This window comes from Engystomops pustulosus, chromosome 3, assembly GCF_040894005.1.
Source record: "Engystomops pustulosus chromosome 3, aEngPut4.maternal, whole genome shotgun sequence".
Classification (NCBI taxonomy): Eukaryota; Metazoa; Chordata; class Amphibia; order Anura; family Leptodactylidae; genus Engystomops; species Engystomops pustulosus.
In genome coordinates, this window is record NC_092413.1 from 233,081,493 (window position 1) to 233,103,606 (window position 22,114).

Consider the following 22,114-nt stretch of genomic DNA (forward strand, 5'->3'; position numbering starts at 1 on the left):
AGGATGTCTTAGATTCTGTTAGTTTGGTGTAATTCACCTGTCACTGTTATGTGGATGCAGAGATGAGGCTGAATATAAAGGAGGAGGAGATTACCAAGAAAGATGCGAATTAAATCAAAAAACGCAATGGAATTTCCAAAGAATAATAAACATAATCCTTGTGCACTTTATGTTCTGTTTCTTCTTTCTTACAGTATTAATCTGGAAGAGTCTTTTATACACTAAATCATTTTACCTGGATTAACCTATAAATCCCCAAAGAGTAATTAGCGACAGGTATTTGTTCTAACACTAATTATAATATAACAACCTGAAGGCTAATAATCTCCCCCATGTAATGAGAAGATGTCTTCCTTCTAGATGAAGCAAAAGGTTTTTCACTTTGTTCGTTTGTTCAAGATGAGGATAAACACATTCTTGGGGCACCACTCTGGCCCAATAGCTGGAAGAACGATTTCACAGTGTTTTCAGCAGGCCAAATGGCAAAAGGTGTCAATTCGGCCATGTGGACGTATTTTCCGCAATGTCATTCATGGTGTGTGATAACCATTTGTTTTTTGGATAGATCAGACATTATGGATATTAGACATTCAGACATTAAAGATATATATTACACGGCAATGTCTCTTATTTAGAGATGAGCGAGTATACTCGTCCGAGCTTGATGCTCGTTCGAGTATTAAGGTACTCGAAACGGCTCGTTGCTCGGACGAGTATTTCCCCTGCTCGAGATCGAGCATTTAATTAAAAAAACACAGTGAAGAACAATGAAGAATAGAATAAAAACAGTGAACACAGGATCATTTAAGTGAAAAACACAGTGAAAAACACAGTGAAGAATAGATTACAGATGTTCGGCACATCTGCTTACTTGTCGGAAGATACGGCGGAAAGGTGCGAACAAAATAGTATGTGAAGAACACATTGAAGAACACGGTGAGCAGGACAGAGACACCAGGGAGCAGCACAGAGACACCGGGGAGCAGCACAGGCAGCGGCAGGCACGGAGACATTGGGGCAGCGGCAGGCACGGAGACAGCGGGGCAGCGGCAGGCACGGAGACACCGGGGCAGCGGCAGGCACGGAGACAGCGGGGCAGCGGCAGGCACGGAGACAGCGGGGCAGCGGCAGGCACGGAGACAGCGGGACAGCGGCAGGCAAGGAGACAGCGGGGCAGCGGCAGGCACGGAGACATCGTGGGCAGCAGCAGGCACGGAGACATCGTGGGCAGCGGCAGGCACGGAGACACCGGGGCAGCGGCAGGCACGGAGACACCGGGGCAGCGGCAGGCACGGAGACACTGGGGCAGCGGCAGGCACGGAGACAGCGGGGCAGCTGCAGGCACGGAGACATTGGGACAGCGGCACAGAGACATCGGGAAGGACAGAGAGACATCGGGAAGGGAGAGAGATCGGGGAGACTTCAGTGGAAGAAGAGGAACGGATCCCGGGACAGCGTATCTCCCGACAAGTAAGCAGATGTGCCGAACATCTGCAATCTATTCTTCACTGTGTTTTTCACTGCGTTTTTCACTTAAATGATCCTGTGTTCACTGTTTTTATTCTATTCTTCACTGTTCTTCACATCTGCTAACTTGTCGGGAGATAATATACGGTCGAAACAGTGAAGAATAGATTGCAGATGTTTGCATACATCTGATAACTTATCAGAAGACATTCTTTTTCAATTAAATAACACATTTTATTCCCTAACCATGGTCCCTTTGAAAAATGCTTGAGTCTCCCATTGACTTCAATGGGGCTCGTTATTCAAGACGAGCACTCGAGCATCGGGAAAAGTTTGTCTCGAATAACGAGCACCCGAGCATTTTAGTGCTTGCTCATCTCTACTCTTATTCTATTCTTAATGCAGCAGCCAGTCTCGTCTTTTAGACCAAAAGCTACATGGATGCTTCCAGTCTGTGCCAGTCACTGCACTTTTACCTGTCACCTTATACATAAAATTTAAAATAATCACCATCATCCACAAAGCTCTGCATAATGCTACAGTCACTGACGTCACTGATCATTTTGCCTTTCTTTTCATCCGTCAGTGTCCGATTTCAGTAGGTCAATAATCCATCATCAGTATTGCTAAAGCCAAAAACAAACAGGAGTTGATGCAAAACAGAGATGACCAGTAAAGGGAATACTTGCATGTCCTGTGTGTTCTGTATCCACTTTTGCTTTTGGCTATCAATTCTGAGGCTTTTCATTCCTTCTGATGGATGAAATGAAGGGGAAAACCAAACATAGTGGCAACACAATAGAGCAGTGGAGGGTTAAAACAGCATTATTGAAATCACAGGGTGTTCCAGGGAGACAGCGGTCAGTTGGAAGCAGCATGAGTAGGGTGCAGAGCGGCACAATGACAAATTATGGAGGTGGCAGCATCATGGTAGGTCACAGAGTGGCACAATGACAGAGCATGGAGGTGGCAGCGGCAACATGAGGTCAGAGAGTGGCACAATGACAAATGCTGGTGGCAGCAACTTGGTAGGCCACAGACTGAAACAATGACAGAGTTTGGAGGTAGCAGCAACAGCAGGAGGTCAGAGAGTTGCACAATGACAATTTCTGGTGGTGGCCACAACATGGTACGCCATGGAGGTGTGGAGGTGAGTGTCAATTCCAGTCCCTGGTAAAGATGGTGGGAGGCAGAGGGAGCAACTAGCAGCAGATGTGTGGCATCAGGCGGGTGGCAGCATCAGAATAGTGGCTGAGGCAGGTAGTTAGAATCCAGACACAGATTTCTTGATATCTACTTTAGCAACAAAAAAGAATTGAAATTTGGCGAATGCAGAACCCCAAAAACTGACAACCTGGACTTTGTGCCAAATCAACATAGTTTCTGGAGTGATTTTTTTGTCAGATTTCTTGATATCAACTTTAGCAACAAAAAAGAATTGAAATTTGGGGTATACTGATCCCGCAAAGTGGACACCCTGAACTTTGAGTACAAGCAGCTGGACGCTACAGACAGCACATGCAGTGTGAAATGACAGGATTGCAAAGGGCTGTCTGTTCTTATAGGGCTGTGACATCACATAAGACGGTCGCTGATTGGCTTACATGTCTGCACATGTGATCGGGGGTGTTCCTTTCTCCTTCCCAGAGTTCCCTGCCCCATGTAACACATTGGGGCACATTTACTTTCCCGGTCCATTCGCGTTCCAGCGGCGGCTTCTCCGACGAGCGTTCGGGTCTTTCGGCAATTCATGAAGGTCCTGCGCCCGATGTCCACCAGGTGTCGCTGCTGCGCCAAGGTCCGCCGAGTTGCGTTGGAGTTCACTGATCTCTTCCTGGTGCATGTAAGTATGGCGCGTGCGACCAATTATTTTTTTTAAATGCGGCAGGTTTTCGTTCGGCCGCTCCCCCGATTTCCGTCGCATGCATGGAAGCGCCGATGCGCCACAATCCGATCGCGTGCACCAAAATCCCGGGGCAATTCAGGGAAAATCGGCGCAAATCGGAAATATTCGGGTAACATGTCGGGAAAACGTGAATCGGGCCTTACCATTACGGTAAACTGTAATTTGTGCAGAACTGAAGTTTTCCTGAAATTCTAAACAAATTCCACTTTGTTAGAATCGATTTGCCCATCTCTACCCTCTTCTCATTGGAAAAAATAAAGTTGGATTTAAAATGGCCTCCATGGTCAACACCCGTCTGTAGATGTAGTTGAACATCTATATATTTTGAGAAAAATCTTTGTTGTTGACCCCTGAGCAGATAGTTCCATCAGGGAGGGTCAAAATAAGAAGAGAGAGCCAGACTACAAACGAATATTAAAAATGAAATAACAAATATTTATTGTTTACAAAACACATAATGATGAATAATGGTAAATATATGATTTTTTAAAAGGAGATCAAGGAGAGCAATTTACAAGTGATGGTACACAGACTGAATGGTCATACCCGGATAACACTTGGAGATACATAAACCATAAGTGGAGAAGGGAATGATGTAATGCTTCAATGGGGCTGCCAGGCTATACTGTGTGTATATAAAAGATTGTATCTTTATACATCATATGGTTTTGAAGAAGCATTTCCCACCTTAAAGTGAAAAAAGGATCTTACACATTAATTGTTACTGTAATGGCTCCAGTGTCAAGGATGACTCCTTCCCCGATGCTCATTTCGGCTCTCCGTAATCAGCTCTACAGCATCAGGCAAGATGTTTGCTGACCCTTAAGTCACAAGTTACAGGGCGTGTCCAGAGGCAACTGAAATTGTGTACACCAGGACTGATAGAGACCGGTTGGACTTATGTCTGTGAGATGCTGTATTCTTGTTAATAACAGTGAACTGTTGAATTAGAAAATGTATTTTTTTGTTATCCTGAGTATATTTAAGAATCTTGTCTTCGTGGGAGGAATACCCCTTTAATGTACCCAAGATACTGGCATCAGAAACCGAGCAAGGTCTCTGCCCTTGGTTGATGTGTTGGAGATATTAATGCTATTAATAATCTATTCCTAATTCTACAGATAAACTTGTCTATCAATCCAGATACTACAGAGATGCCTCCATTCTGTGCCAGTCAAAGCAATGATTGTCAGTCTCCCTGTCGGTGCAATTTTGAGTAATCCCTCTCATCCACAAAGCTCTGCGCAGCACTGCACCTACGAACTTCCCCTCCCTCATTTCAGTCTCAATATAATCTCAATGAGATTATTATTTTCTTTAATTCAAACCTCCCATTCATATCTTCCAGATTTCTCCTGAGCTGCTCAGATTCTCTGGAATGCGTTACCCTGGACTATTAGACTACCCAATTATGTGTCACATAAAATGTGCTCACCTTGTTCTTTCTTGAAGCAAATGCATACACAGCCCAACCTGGGGTCCAATCTGGGATCTGCTCCAATGTTCAAGTTCTCAGATCCAATATAATGACACTAGTTCCTAGGATGTACAAGAAGCATCTCCCAAGGCTCAAGATAAACCGGTCATCAACAGAGGATGGCGGTACATAGTAAAGTAATGGGGAAAAATCTATGAGCATGTATGGGGCGCTAAGAAGACAATCCAGAGAAACAAAAAGTTGTATCTAGGAAACCAATTTTAATTTTTAAAAAACAAATGTACAATCATTAAAAGCGATCAATAAGTAAATGGTAAAAATATGAATAAAAAATGAATGCGTTTCGGGTACTTTTTCAAAATACGGACAAATAAAGATAATTGGAAATATTTACTCACGTCGCGATCCCCGCTGTGCATTGTACGATGAGGATTTGGGTCTGCCGCGATTCACTAAGATTGTGCATCCAATTTCCTGCATGTGTCACTTCCCCGCTGAGGTCCGCTGGAGTTCACCGTCTTCTTCCCGGTGCATGTAAGTGCTTGGGCTTGCGACACAATTTTGTTTTTAAATTCCGCGGTTTGTCCAAATCCGTCGGGTTGTCTGATGGCCCGTCCCCCCGATTTGTGTCGCATGCAAGCCGGCGCCAATGCGCCACAATCCGATCACGTGTGGCAAAAACCTGGGGCAATTCGGCGCAAAAGGAAATATTTGGGAAACCCAACCGAACCGCGGTCCGCTGACCCTTAGTAAATGTGCCCCAATATTTCTGCCACTGAGAGGCTTCGGCTGCAGGAGAAACCAACTATTTCTAGGCAATGTTTCCAGCAATTGGAATCAGTCCTTGGCCTTTACAGGGAACCTGTCATTATGTGCACTGCATTTGCACATATACAGTGACAGGTCCTACATCAGAGGGGGGGGGGGGGGGTGTCCTGCTTGGCCGGACCCTCACATCTACTCCTCCTTATGCCTCCTTACTGGTCATAGGTTGACATCATCTCAGGTCTTTTAGCCTCATGCATGTATCTGACCACATGAAGGCACAGCAGCCTCCATGGACTTCTACTCCTCCTAATCCTCCATGGAGGCTGCTGTGATATCATGTGATCACATACATGGTGTACAGTTTGCTAGTGTTAGAAGGCTAAAGGACCTGTGATAATGTCACTCTGGTCACATGACATGAATGAAATTGACAATGTTTCCCATCTGTATATAGAGCTTTATATGTATGTAGTTGAATATTAGCAGACAGTCCCTAATTTCAAGGAGGCAGAGCAGGGATTTGAAGAGACACAGAGCTGTCAGTAAGATTAATGGGGCGTGGCTCACTGCCAGACTAAGAGAGAGAAGAGTCACTGCCAGGAGACATGAGTCAGAAAAGCTAATTTGCATATTAGAAAAACAACTGCAATGAAGGTACAGAGCCCCACTGGCAGCTAAATTTAGGTGACATGGGGAGGACTTGTAATTAGAGATGAGCGAGCACTAAAATGCTCGGGTACTCGTTATTCGAGACAAACTTTTCCTGATGCTCGAGTGCTCGTCTCGAATAACGAGCCCAATTGAAGTCAATGGGAGACTCGAGCATTTTTCAAGGGGACCAAGGGTCTGCACAGGGAAGCTTGGCCAAACACCTGGGAACCTCAGAAAAGGATGGAAACACCACGGAAATGGACAGGAAACAGCAGGGGCAGCATGCATGGATGCCTCTGAGGCTGCTTAATCGCACCATTATGCCAAAATTATGGGCAACAGCATGGCCATGACAAAGTGTCAGAATGAGGCTAGATAGCATCTAAAACATGCAATAATTGACCCTGACACTATAGGGGACGGCATGCAGAGGCAGCGGCAGCAGCGGCAGGCTAGAGAGTGTCATGGCGACATACCCTAAATGGACTCAGGTTTGACCAAAGGAGGTGAGCAAGAAGCACTGAAATGATTTCCTATGTGAACAAAAGGTTGACGGTATATTTAGTCGATAACACAGCATGGTGGCGACATAGTGACCAAGTTCCATAACGTATCTGGTGAAACATCCGAAAAATGAGCCTGACACAGCTCGTTTGATAAAGGGACGACATGGGGAGGCAGCCATGGAGACGACTTCCATGATTAAGAGTGACTACTGGGGCATCCATATTGCTTCTATGATTGAAACTTCAGGTCTCCAGCATGGTGACAGATGGGCCGAGTTCCACTATGTATCTGGTGAAACACCTGAAAATTCTGCCTGACACAGCTCGTTTGATAAGGGGACCATGTATGGAGGCAGTGAACTAGTAGTAGATTAAAGGTGCTGCAGTTAAAACTATGTTAGTTGGATCTTGGGATGGAGCTGGCGCTCCGCTGCCAGGCGAGCTTTGGCCAATCCAAGCCCCTGTCTCTAGGCTACTACCCAAACAGCACTTCTAAGAACCTTTTGTATAAGATCAAGTGTAGTAGCGTTCTTATAAGTTTGGGATATGGCGGGTGAGGGGAATGTAAACAGATGTGCAAGAAGCGCTGAAATAATATTGGTAAATGATAAAAGTTTGCCAGTATATTTTGTGGATTACACAGCAGGGTGGCGACAAAGTTAACAAGTTTGATGTGGAAACCATGAAAACAACCCAAAATTCTGCCTGACACAGCTCGTTTGATAAGGGGACCATGTATGGAGGCAGTGAACTAGTAGTAGATTAAAGGTGCTGCAGTTCAAACTATGTTAATTGGATCTTGGGATGGAGCTGGCGCTCCGCTGCCAGGCGAGCTTTCGCCAATCCAAGCCCCTGTCTCTAGGCTACTCCCCAAACAGCACTTCTAAGAACCTTTTGTATAAGATCAAGTGTAGTAGCGTTCTTATAAGTTTGGGTTATGGCGGGTGAGGGGAATGTAAACAGATGCGAAAGAAGCGCTGAAATAATATCGGTAAATGATAAAAGTTTGCCAGTATATTTTGTGGATTACACAGCAGGGTGGCGACAAAGTTAACAAGTTTGATGTGGAAGCCATGAAAACAACCCAAAATTCTGCCTGACACAGTTCGTTTGATAAGGAGACCATATATGGAGGCAGCTATATGGACGACTTTTGGAGGCAGCTATGGCGATGACGTGTGAAGGTAGCAATGGAGACAACGTGTGGAGCCAGCTAAAAAGACGACATGTGGAGGCTGCTATGGAGACAATTTAATTTGGATAGTGCCTGTATGTGGCAGTCCAAAAAAGTTTTCAAACCAGAGGAGCAGTAAGGTGGTCCTCCAGAAAAATTAAATAAATTGAGTGCCTGTATGCGGCAGTCCAAAAAAGTTTTCAAACCAGAGGAGCAGTAAGGTGGTCCTCCAGAAAAATTAAATAGATTGAGTGCCTGTATGTGGCACTCCCAAAAATTGCTTAAAACAGAGGACCGGGTAGGTGGCCCTCCAGAAAAATTAAATACATAGAGTGCTATAGCTAGAGCCAGTTGGCCCTGGCAAAAAATAGCCAGTTTACTCTGCTTTAGTGTACAAAGAGGAGGAGAAGGAGGACAATGAGGAGGAGGAGTGCATACATTATTCAGGTTGAGCTTCTTTCACCTGGTGGAGAATGAAAATCCTGAGAAATCCAGGCTTTATTCATCTTGATAAGCGTCAGCCTGTCAGCGCTGTCAGTCGACAGGCGTGTACGCTTATCGGTGATGATGCATGCCACCAGCTGCACTGAAAACCCGCTCGGACAACACGCTAGCGGCAGGGCAGGCAAGAACCTCCAAGGCATAAAGCGCCAGTTCGTGCCACATGTCCAGCTTTGAAACCCAGTAGTTGTAGGGAGCTGTGTGATCATTTAGGACGATGGTATGGTCAGCTACGTACTCCCTCACCATCTTTCTGTAAAGATCAGCCCTACTCTGCCGAGACTGGGGACAGGTGACTGTGTCTTGCTGGGGTGACATAAAGCTGGCAAAGGCCTTGTAAAGCGTACCCCTGCCAGTGCTGGACAAGCTGCCTGCTCGCCTACTCTCCCTCGCTACTTGTCCCGCAGAAGTACGCACTCTGCCGCTAGCGCTGTCAGAAGGGAAATACTGTTTCAGCTTGTGCACCAGGGCCTGCTGGTATTCATGCATTCTCACACTCCTTTCCTCTCCAGGGATGAGAGTGGAAAGATTTTGCTTGTACCGTGGGTCCAGGAGAGTGAATACTGAGTAATCGGTGCTGGAATAAATTCTTTGAACGCGAGGGTCACGGGATAGGCAGCCTAGCATGAAATCTGCCATATGTGCCAGAGTCCCAACACGCAAGAATTCACTCCCCTCACTGGCCTGACTCTCCATTTCCTCCTCCTCCAACTCCTCCAACTCCTCTTCTTCTGCCCATACACGCTGAACAGTGAAGGACTGAACAATGGTCCCCTCTTCTGTCTCGCCAACATTCTCCTCCTCTTCCTGCTCATCCTCCTCCACCTCCTCCGATATGCGCTGAGAAACAGACCTGAAGGTGCTTTGGCTATCAACAAGGGAATCTTCTTCCCCCGTCTCTTGTGACGAGCGCAAAGCTTCCGACTTCATGCTGACCAGAGAGTTTTTCAACAGACCAAGCAGCGGGATGGTGAGGCTGATGATGGCGGCATTGCCACTGACCATCTGTGTTGACTCCTCAAAGTTACTCAGCACTTGACAGATATCAGACATCCACGTCCACTCCTCATTGTAGACTTGAGGAAGCTGACTGACCTGACTACCAGTTCTGGTGGAAGTTGACATCTAGCAGTCTACAATCGCTCTGCGCTGCAGGTAAACTCTGGATAACATGGTTAATGTTGAATACCCCCTCGTGGGCACGTCGCACAACAGTCGGTGAGTGGGCAGTTGGAGGCGGCGCTGCGCTGCCCTGAGAGTGGCAGCATCTGTGCTGGACTTCCTGAAATGCACACAGATGCGGCGCACCTTCGTGAGCAAATCAGACAGATTGGGGTATGTCTTGAGGAAACGCTGAACTATCAGATTTAACACATGGGCCAGGCATGGCCCATGTGTCAGTCTGCCGAGTTGCAGAGCCGCCACCAGGTTACAGCCGGTGTCACACACAACCATGCCTGGCTTCAGGTTCAAAGGTGCCAGCCACAGATCAGTCTGCGCCATGATGCCCTGTAATAGCTCTTGGGCGGTGTGCCTTTTATCGCCTAGGCTCAGCAGTTTGAGCACCGCCTGCTGTCGCATAGCGACGGCACTGCTGCTGTGCCTAGAGCTACCGACTGATGGCGCCATGCCCACGGATGGTAATTCGGAGGAGGAGGTGGAGGAGGGGTGGGAGGAGGAGGAGGCATAGTAGGCCTTTGAGACCTGGACCGAGGTAGGCCCCGCAATCTTCGGCATCGGCAGTATATGACCTGCCCCAGGGTCAGACTCGGTCCCAGCCTCCACCAAGTTAACCCAATGTGCCGTCAGCGATATATAGTGGCCCTGCCCGGCAGCACTCGTCCACGTGTCCGTGGTCAGGTGGACCTTGTCAGAAACGGCGTTGGTCAGGGCATGGATGATGTTCTCTGACACGTGCTTGTGCAGGGCTGGGACGGCACATCGGGAAAAGTAGTGGCGGCTGGGGACCGAATACCGAGGGGCGGCCGCTGCCATGAGGTTTCGAAAGGCCTCGGTCTCTACCAGCCTATAGGGCAGCATCTCCTGGCGAAGCAACTTGCAGATGTGGACGTTGCGGGCTTGGGTGTGTGGGTGGGTTGCGCTATACTTCCTTTTGCGCTCCAGCGTCTGGGGTATGGAGAGCTGAACGCTGGTGGATGCTGTGGAGGATTGTGGAGGCGAAGATGGGGTTTTCGCACGGGAGGTGTTTAGGGCATGGTCCTGGGCAGGGGGCTGACTAGCAGATGACACAGGGGAAGGAGCAGTGGTGTGCCAAGCCGGAGGTGAACGGGCTTGGTGCCATTGAGTGGGGTGTTTAGCATTCATATGCCTGCGCATACTGGTGGTAGTTAAGCTAGTAGTGGTGGAACCCCTGCTGATCCTGGTTTGGCAAAGGTTGCACACCACAGTCCGTCTGTCATCCGGTGTTTCTTTAAAGAACCTCCAGACTTCTGAAAATCTAGCCCTCGCCACGGGAGCTTGACTGCGGGCAACATTTGGCTCTGATGCACCAGCTCTGGCCCTGCCTCTCCGTCTGGCCCCACCACTGCCTCTTACAACCTGTTCTGCTATAGGACTCGCCTCCGTCTCAGAAGCACTGTGTTCACCCGGCCTATCAACCCAGCTTGGGTCTGTCAACTCATCATCCTCCGATCCCTCAGTCTGCTCCCCCCTCGGACTTCCTGCCCTGACAACAACTTCACCACTGTCTGACAACCATGTCTCCTCATCGTCCGACACCTCTTTACACACTTCTTCCACTACGTCAATAATGTCATCATCACCCACAGACTGCGACCGGTGAAAAACCTGGGCATCGGAAAATTGCTCAGCAGCAACCGGACAAGTGGTTTGTGACTGTGGGAAGGGTCCAGAAAACAGTTCCTCGGAGTATGCCGGTTCAAATGCCAAATTTTGCTGGGAGGGGGCAGACTGGGGGGAAGGAGGCTGAGTTGGAGGAGCTGGAGGAGTGCTGATTTCAGTGACATGGGTGGACTGCGTGGAAGACTGACTGGGGGACAAATGGCTAGGAGCTTTGTCCGCAATCCACGACATCACCTCTTCGCACTGTTCTGGCCTCAACAGTGCTCTATCACGAGTCCCAGTAACTTGAGACATGATAAACCTAGGGAGTGTAGCTCTGCAGCGTTCCCCTGCTCCCTCATCAGCAGGTGGTGTCTCACCCCGCCCAGGACCACGGCCTCTGACCCCTGCAGTAGTTGGACGCCCACGTCCATGCCCTCGTCCTCTACCCCTAGCCCTCGGGTTAAACATTTTCAAAATTAAAGTTTAAACTTAAAAATAATTTTTTTGTGTTTTTTGTGGGGTTTTTTTAAACAAAACGATGCTATCCTATTGCTATGGCTAGTTTCTAACCTACACTGACAGCACACAACAGGATTTTGTGCTGTGTCAGATGACTATGAGTTTTTTTGAGTGTTTGAGGTGGATATGTGTGTCACTAAGAGCTAAACACAACGGTCGCAAGTCTCCCAGCAAATTCCTCACAATATGGTACTAGCTGCACTACTAATGGCAGCAAGCCCAGCCACAAGCAAACAAAAAAAAGGAAAATATAACGCTATTGTAGCCCTAAGAAGGAATGTTGGGTACTTGTAGAATCACTCCTGCCTAACACTACTCTAATATAACACCCTAACGCTTTCCCTGACCAGCAGCAGCTCTCTCCCTAGCGGCATCCAGACAGAGAATGATGCGAGCAGCGCGGGCAGGGGCTAGTCTATTCCAGGGTCACCTGATCTGGCCAGCCAACCACTGCTATCGACGTGTAAGGGTACCACGTCATGCTGGGTGGAGTGCAGAGTCTTCTGGCTTATGATTGGCTCTGTTTCTGGCCGCCAAAAAGCAAAACGGCGGGAGATGCCATTTTCTCGAGCTGGCGAAATACTCGTCCGAGCAACGAGCAGTTTCGAGTACGCTAATGCTCGAACGAGCATCAAGATCGGACGAGTATGTTCGCTCATCTCTACTTGTAATCCTTTATCAGCAGGCATTGTTAGTCACCAGAATATCCCAAAAATTGTTATACAGGAGGTCTATCACTTGAAGACATTTTTCACGAATGGTGGTCATATACCCCCAAGGGGAAGAGCTCAGGATATTTGGGGGTGAACAGATAGATTGAGTAGATAACAAGCTCCGCCTTTTCCTTCACACAGGACCTGTCCTAGATCTTGTTCCTCTCTTTTGATGACTTTCGTTATTACAGTTTTTCACTATGTTCTGATTTACTTAGTTTTATGTACACGTGTTAGAATATTATTCAAATAAATTGAGGTAAAGAAATTGGATTTTCATAATTCACAATCGGAAAATAATTAATGTCTAACAATTGCAAAAATAAATTCATTAAAAATAATAACGGCAGCTCTGCTCTCTGGGGTGCGGGAATCATGTATAAGAGGGAAGCGTCATGGGCCGAGGAAAGAAGAAGCCAAACACAGAACCTGAAATGTCTGTGTCTTTCATTTCACTATATGGATCTATATTAATACATTCACGTGTAACATGTTCTGACGTTTCATTGTAGTTCAACATTTTAGCTAAATAATTGACTTTTTTCCTCTTTTCTGTAAAATAACGAAAATGTGACCGACTTTATCTTTCTTCATCAGCCTGTAGGTTTTGCCTGCACGACCCGGCTGATATTTGCCGATTGAAGATTCAACTTTTTTACGTTCCTTAGTTTAGGTTTTATTTTTGATCTAGTGAAAAGCCTTGAAAATCTTTTTATCGTAAGTTTTCTGTCCCCCTATTTTCAATTTTTGTACAGATGGTTTTGGAAATGAGCTCTTTGATTAAATTTAAGTTCTAATTATTTTTTTTCCAAGCCCTCACATATGAACTTATTAGTTTTTTCTCTGCCTACATGTTTGAAGGTGATATCAGCAAACATATTAACATATTGGGGTTCATTTACTAAGGGCTCTGCGGCCGCTCTTTCGAATTTTTCCGTTTTGCGCAGAATTCCGTCAGGATTTTAGCGCACGTGATCGGATTTTGGCGCCGGTTTTCACGTGACAGAAATTAGGGGCGTGGCCTTTGGCCAATCAGACGGATTCAGAAAAAACGCAGAATTTAAAAAACTAAATGTGTCGCAAGATCAAGCACTCACATGCACCGAGAAGAAGCAGGTGAACTCCGGCGGACCTTGAGGTAGGAGCTACACCTACTGGATATCGGGCGCATGACCTTAGTAAAACCCGAATCCACGTCGGACAACGCGCCGCAGGATTGCGACAGGACCAGGTAAGTAAATGAGCCCCATTGAATTTTCTACTGATACAACCAAGTATTCCCGGGGCAGATGTCTCCTCTGATTGCTCTCTTCTTGGCCAGATACGGGGTCTTATATCAGGTTTATATGATAACACTGTTTATATAATAATATAGGGGTATTCTGTATGTGTCAATGTTCTGCCATCCGGGCAATATGTAGGTGAATGCAACTTTTATATAACTGGTGTCATTAGATACTTGAGCCTATAACCAAATCTGAGATCCATTAAGGGTGGACACATCTATAAGTCGTCTTATATTATGGAAATAATTTAGGTTTTCGATACTCTGAAACATGACGCTGGTTTATCGGTTGATTTGGGTCTCTGTTATTTTATAAGATCCTCTTTTGGCTTCCAGCGTAATGGGAAATTTATGGTGGGATCAGTTGTGTTGATTGAATATTGGTGATTCAATAAGATTCCATACTGTGGATCATCAAACTAGAGCAACTAATAGGAGGTGCAAACTAGAATTTAACAGTCCAATGTTGGGCCAGATTAGTCATCCAGTATCAGACACAGGGATTAATCTGGTGCAGCAGAGACCTGGTTCTACTCTCCACTAGGATAAAGACCCTCACCTTAGTACATCTGTACACGAGCTGCAGATAATGAACTAGTTCCGGCATAACAGCCAACATCTCCGGTTCTGTAGCTCACAGCTACTATAGAACCAAACTGATTGAAAGTGAATAAGGGAAATAATTGACTATTCTCCGGTCATTAATAGATGACTTACTGGGTTATTTGATTTTAAAGGTAAAGGGTTAAGTATTCATATAACAGAGGCCCTGCTAAAATATTTCACACCCTACCTGATGGTTCTAGGAGTTTAAAGGTATAAGATATGCTGATAGAGTCCCTTTAAGCAATGGTAAAGCAAAAAGAGAGCAAATGAAAAAAAATATAAGTTCTGCTTGAAAACTAGCGTTGAGCGCAATCTTCGAGTTTGGCATTAGGGCTCAGTGTTCACGCTTGGCATATGGGCTCAGCCAAAAAAACTTGTTTGATGAGTCGCAAAGGAGACCATTAACCAGCTTTCACCTTATGTTAAGGATTGCAGACACCAATCACAGGTATTAACCCTTTAAACACCGCTGGCAGAGTCACCAGTGGCATTTCAATGCCAGAGCCGCATGTGTGCTACCATTTTCCAATGGATCGTCATCCCCTGATGCCCCTGTACTAGACTCCTGGCCTGTCATTCTAAAAGATCTGCAACAGTGTGTTGGTGGCACACCGTTACAGATCAGTAGACAATTCACCATATACAATACTGTAGAATTGGACTTTATGGTTGGAGTAAACAGACCCCTGGGTTCGATTTAGTTACCCAAACCAAACTTTTATTAAAAGTTCGGCCGAACCCGGTAAACAAGAACCTGCTCTTCACTACTCAAAACCAATTAAGTTTTAACTATATTGTTGTGCCTGACAACTTTGACGAATCTAGAATAAATATATAAAACTTTACTATTTCTGTTGCATCACTGTTGATCGAGCCCTTTGTCTCTGAGATTCTAGAAGAATTTGTCTAATTTTATTGGGTCATCAACAGTTTTTTTCTGGCATTTCTCTCATGTCACCAAACAAATGTCTGCAGTGCATTGGGATCATTTGGGATTCGGCAATATTCTACACATATTCTACTTATAGGCATTTGATCTATTGCAGGAACATTTATCATATAATGATATGGAATTAGAAAACCAGACTCTTATCAAAGAATTTATTCTGGTTGGATTTTCTCAAAATTTTCCGATTTGTATTTTCATCTTTTTACTGTTCTTTTCTATTTATATATTGACAGTTTTAGAAAATGTTTTTCTAATCTTCACCATCATTGTCAGCTCTAAGTTACACACTCCCATGTATTATTTTCTCTGTAATTTGTCTTTTCTGGATTTTTGCTTTTCATCCAGCACTGTTCCAAAATTACTGATCGATGTTTTATCCGAGGAGAGGAGAATATCAGTCGTTGACTGTCTGTCCCAGATGAACATCGTCCTAGTTCTCGGAGGGATTGAGTGTCTATTGTTGGCGGTGATGGCCTATGACCGGTACATCGCCATATGCTTCCCACTGTATTACACTGTCATTATGAGCTGGAGGGTGTGTAGATACAGCACGGTCATCATGTGGTCAGCCAGTCTCTTGTTCTCAGTTGGACCCACTTTAATAAAACCTTTTGAGTTTTGTCAAGAGAATCGTCTGGATCACTTTTTTTGCGAGGTTTTGGCCATCGTGGAGCTCGCTTGTGGTGACATTTCCTTTTATAAAATAACTATTGTTGTCGTAGGCCTATTTACATTACTGACTCCTCCCATTTTCATCATTGGCTCTTATATTTGTATTATTTCTTCAATATTAAAAATTCATTCATCTCACGGTAGATACAAAGCCTTCTCCACCTGCGCCTCCCACCTCATTGTGGTATTCATGTTCTTTGGGACAAGTCTGACCATGTACATGGGACAGGCAAGTTTTTCAGCTTATTTGAAATATATATCTCTGAATTATATGGTGTTTACACCTGCGTTAAATCCTTTGATCTATAGCCTGAGGAATAATGAAGTAAAAGAAGCCTTCAGGAAAATACTAACAAATTACACAGTAAGACATCCAACAATCAATGTCTCATAAAATCCAGGAGCCATATTGTTAGTACGTAGATCACAACTGTGTCCTAATTGTTTCCTTCATTGCTGAAGCTTTTCTTTTAAAGTCTCTGAGGTTTGTTAGAAAACTTTAATTCTTTAACTTTAACTCCCCCTCCCTCATGCAGTGGTTGGCCGACCACCTGTTCTCCAAGCAAATCTCTGTCAGCTCACATCTACAGGAGGGAGGGAGGAGGCAGAAAGAGCTAGCAGAGCAGAGAGAAGATAATGATGATGATTGACTTTAACGCTCCCGGGACTCAATGCCATTTGTTGTTCGTTATACTTTTATGAATTTTTATAAGTGCATGAAACCATTGTTGTTGACTATAAAAAAGATTGGAAAATAGGATGAAAAAGTCTAAGGGTCATAAGATGAAAATATGTGATCCTGATGACATGTTCCTTTAAAGAAACACACCAGTTGTGTTAAGCTTTACAAAACTAGCCTAAACTCTGAACACTGAGCATTGATTGATCAACAGATTGGCACAATCTAACCTACCAAGACATGACAATTCACCTAAACTGTCAGGAGACAAGGAGAATCACTAATAAGAAGCAGCCAAGAGGTCCAGGCTCCATCAAGAGCTCAGGTTAGAGAATGGGGCTCATTTACTAAGTGTCTGAACGTCGCACTTTCGTCGGGTATACCGAATATTTCCAATTTGTGCCGAATTGCCCCAGGATTTTGGCGCATGCGATCGGATTGTGGCGCATCGGCATCGGCTTTCACGCAACAGAATTGGGGGGTGCTTGTCCGTCGGACAACCCGACGGATTCGGAAAAACTGCGGAGTTAGGGCAAGATCAGCACTTACATGCATCGGGACGAAGAAGGTGAACTCCGGTGGACCTCGGCGCAGCAGCAACACCTGCTGGATATCGGTCGCACGACCTTAGTGAATCCCGGCAGACCCGAATCAGCGTCGGACAACGCGACTGGACCGGGTAAGTAAATGTGCCCCAATGTGTCTAAAGCATGTGTCCAAATCTTTGGAAGAGCGACAAGAAGAAGCCATTACAGAAAGCAAGCCATAGGTCCTGTTTGAAGTTAGCAAATATCTAACAAAGTAGGGAACAAAGCAAACATATAGAAAACCATTCTCTGGTGGTCTTACAAGGGATTGACAAAGGGGCTGAATACAAATGCAATTTTATGCAGAAATAGTTTTAAAGAATTTCAAAGCAATTTTTTACATAATTACCTCACACTTGAAGTTACTCTCTCAAATAAATTATTAATAAAATTGATAAATTGTTTGACGCTGTCCCGCTGGGGAACGGACTTCCCACAAACCTCAGTACTATTATTTCCACAACACTGGCTCACAAATGGACCTGGTGCCGCACACACTGCGTTTCAGCTAAATATTACACCTGACGCTCTACTATGATATTCGGAGTCAGAGATCACTCTGATCACGGGTATTAACCCCTTAGACACCAAGCATGACTGCATTGGGTAGAGACTTTTGGCTCCTCTCACACTGAACGGCCTTCCCGTCTGGGTGATCTGATCATTTCTATGGCAGCCGTAGGGTCCAAAGAAGGATGAAGCTCCCCACAGCGGTCGGAGGTCAATGTCTGTTAGATCTGCTGGAACTGTAAGCTCGTGCCTGACCATGGGCTGACGGTTATAGTACACTGCAGGACATCGGTATTACAGCGCATTAGCTTGAACTATGGATCAGACAATTGAATGTTCAAGTCCAATTGTGTGCAAAAATAGAGACATTATTTTTTTTTATAAAAACTCCACTTAAAAATCTAAAAAAAAAATTATAAAATGTTTAAAAAGTGATCAAAAAGAGTTGTGGACTCCAATATGGTACCAGTGAAAATAACAACTCTTCTTGCAAAAAATAAGCTCCAACCAGCTCAAAAAATAAAATTGTAATGGAAAAACACATACGATTTTAGTGAAATTTGTTTTTTTTGCCAAATAAGGCAAAACAACAACAAAAATGTAAGTGAGGCATCACTGTAATCATATTGACCTGTAGAACAAAGTTGATTTATTGTTTTCATAGTATGGTGAATCGAGCTAAATTCTAAGCTACAGATGCCCCAAAATTAATTTTCTGGAAAGTGCAGCTCATCCCACATAAAAATAAGCCCTCATATGTCCACATTAACAGAAAATAAAAATGGTATAGACTGTACAATGTGACAATGCAAATCTGCATTGGATGGTACTGCTTCCCTTCAGTGCCCTGCCGTGTGCCCTGCGCCACTTTCTTACCACATATGGGGTATAAATACACTCAGGACAAATTGGGCAGCAAAATTTGCTATTTAATAAATTGTGAATGTGTATTTTTGGGAGTAGATCAATGCATTTTCCAAAAATAATAAAAATTTCTAATTTGCACCTCCATTTTGTTTAACCCCTGTGAAACACCTAAAGGGGTAACAAGCTTCCAATATAGAGGTGGCCTAGGTGATTGTGAAAAAAACCAAAAAACATGTACTTAATTACCTGGGCTACTGGTGTCCTGTGCCGCTGTCCCTTGGTGCCGTGCTTCTTTTTGTTTAAGTCAGAGGCATGCTCGGCTCTGACTTCTTCTGCCCACCCGTCCCCTGTCCTATCACCTACCTGTAGCCTCATTTTCTGGCTTAGAAGCAATGAAATGATCACATTTCTTTGCCCACTGCAAAAAAATTGTAATAAGTTTGTGACTATGCCACCTCCAGACAATGTGGGCGTAGAGGGGGCTTTGAGAGGCGCGGGCACCAGAGGAGAGGAGGGGCACGGGGCTTTCCTGTCCCATGCCTGTATAGTTTTTAAAAGCCTGCAAACATTTCTTTACAGGTTTTTACACAAAACTATGTCAGGTCGTAGCTGGGGTAGTACTTCCTGGTGGTGCGGCTGCCTGATGGATACATCAAGTGGTCTAAGTCCCTCAATGTATCCACCGGGACAGGAGGGCATGGCCCTTATCATATGCCGGCACACGAGCACCAGTCTATGATAAATTCCGCGTATTTGACCGGCAGCAACTAGGCAATAAACTGGAGATGTTTAATTCTGGAGCCTCTTTGTAGATACAGGCACCAGAACGCCTGTGGGGGGATTTTAAAACTGATGTTGAAGACTTTGCTTTTTAATACCTTCAAACATGGCTTCAACCAAAACGAGGTTGACAAGATTTTCTACTGCTGTAACTTATGGAGCTTATGGCGCGGGTACGGGCAAGTGAAAATGAAAAACAAGATAGGCCCGATTAATAAATATGCTATAGTCAAGGGGTGATATCAAAGAAAAAAACTGCATCAAATATGAATATACATTTATAAGAAAAAAGATGATGTGTATAAGAAATAAATGAATATTTTACTGAGCAAAAAATGCATTAAAAACAATTAAAAACACAGATCTGGGTTACAAAGACCCAATTTGTATAGACAAGCAAAAGGTCAATGCATAGTAGTGTGACATAAATAAATACACGATTGTGGCAAAATATAAGTGCATGCAATGTAGAATTACAAAATGTAAGTGCATAAATGACAGTTAGACCCAAAAAAATCGGTTGTAGACCGACTAGGTAAGTTGACATAGAAAGACATATAGGGGCAGATTTACATCCAGCGGCGCGTTCTCTGCGGTGGATTCAGGTCCGGTCGGGATTCACTAAGGCAGTTCCTCCGCTGTCCACCAGATGTCGCTGCTGCGCTGAAGTCCGCCGAGATCCGCTGGAATGCCCTGAAATTCACCAGCCTATACTAGGTCAAGGTAAGTGCAATTTTCGCGACACATTTTTTTTTTAAATGCGGCAGTTTTTCCGAATCCGTCGGGTTTTCATTTGGCCACGCCCCCCGATTTCCATTGCGTGCATGCCGGCGCCGATGCGCCAAAATCCGGTCGCGTGTGGCAAAATCCCGGGGCAATACAGGAAAAATCGGCGCAAATCGGAAATATTCGGGTAACACGTCGGGAAAACGCGAATCGGGCCCTTAGTAAATGACCCCCATATAGTGACTGATACATAAAGGGGCATTACCAGAAGCCGTTCGACAAAAGAATAAGAGCCCAACACATATCGCCTAACACGTAGGCTTCATCAGGAGTATCTGCATAGATAGTGAGCGTACCTTATATACATGTGGCGGCACTGGTGTGGGAACATAGACCTAGGGGCTCTTATTCTTTTGTCGGACGGCTTCTGGTAATACCCCTTCATGTATCAGTCACTATATATGTCTTTCTGTGGCAACTTACCCAGTCGGTCTACAACCGATATTTTGGGTCCATACAAAATAACACTGTCATTTATACACTTACTATTTTTAATATCTAACATGTACACTCACCGGCCACTTTATTAGGTACACCTGTCCAACTGCTCGTTAACACTTAATTTCTAATCAGCCAATCACATGGCGGCAACTCAGTGCATTTAGGCATGTAGACATGGTCAAGGCAATCTCCTGCAGTTCAAACCGAGCATCAGTATGGGGAAGAAAGGTGATTTGAGGCCTTTGAACGTGGCATGGTTGTTGGTGCCTGAAGGGCTGGTCTGAGTATTTCAGAAACTGCGGATCTACTGGGATTTTCACGCACAACCATCTCTAGGGTTTACAGAGAATGGTCCGAAAAAGAAAAAACATCCAGTGAGCGGCAGTTCTGTGGGAGGAAATGCCTTGTTGATGCCAGAGGTCAGAGGAGAATGGGCAGACTGGTTCGAGCTGATAGAAAGGCAACAGTGACTCAAATCCCCAGTATTGTTGCTGACCATGTCCATCCCTTTATGAGCACAATGTACCCTGTAACATCTGATGGCTACTTTCAGCAGGATAATGCGCCATGTCATAAAGCTGGAATCATCTCAGACTGGTTTCTTGAACATGACAATGAGGTCACTGGACACAAATGGCCTCCACAGTCACCAGATCTCAATCCAATAGAGCATCTTTGGGATGTGGTGGAACGGGAGATTCGCATCATGGATGTGCAGCCGACAAATCTGCGGCAACTGTGTGATGCCATCATGTCAATATGGACCAAAATCTCTGAGGAGCTTCCAGCACCTTGTTGAATCTATGACACGAAGAATTGAGGCAGTTCTGAAGGCAAAAGGGGGTCCAACCCGTTACTAGCATGGTATACCTAATAAAGTGGCCGGTGAGTGTATGTTTTGCCACAATCATGTATTTATTTATGTCACACTTCTATGTATTGACCTTTTGCCTGTCTATACAAATTGGGTCTTTGTAACCCAGATCTGTGTTTTTAATTGTTTTTAAAGTATTTTTAATGTCATCAGGGCCAATGATGAAGGATTCCCTTGGGGCACTCCTGGTGTCAGGTAACAGATGCCAGGGCACATGGAGAAGAAGAGGCCTCACTCATGAGCAGCCAGGGCTGTGATTTGCCTGGGGTATCTCCTCACTCTTGGTCCTAGATCTTGGAGGTATTATACAAGGAGGGCCAAACCATTCCAGGAGTTTTTATCTCCATTTTTTTATGCGGATTTAGCAGCCAGGACCGGATCAGGAAGGAAGAAAGAAAGGAAGAAAACCTTGTATAACCCTTATGCACAATTGGACCTAATAGTATGGAAAGATACCTGAAGCAGCAGGAGTCAGCTGTATATTACATCACACACTATCACGGCTCCGGCTCTGACCACAGTGTGTAAGGGTCTTCCTCCTAAGGATCGGATCCCCAGTACTGCTTACCGGGGGATCTGATCCTCTTCTGGGCAATCCGAGGTCTGCCAAGTGCCCGGGGCTGCCCGTTG

The 22,114-nt window shown here is 45.1% G+C and overlaps 1 protein-coding gene across 1 annotated transcript in view; it reads left to right on the forward strand.

The window, feature by feature from the left end:
• LOC140123019 (olfactory receptor 2A7-like) overlaps window positions 1-22,114 on the forward strand; it is a 70,772-nt gene that overhangs the window by 19,966 nt on the left and 28,692 nt on the right. The window contains exon 5 of the mRNA XM_072144269.1: window positions 15,522-16,324. Coding sequence (XP_072000370.1) covers window positions 15,522-16,324 — 803 coding nt within the window. The remainder of the gene's footprint in view (window positions 1-15,521; window positions 16,325-22,114) is intronic.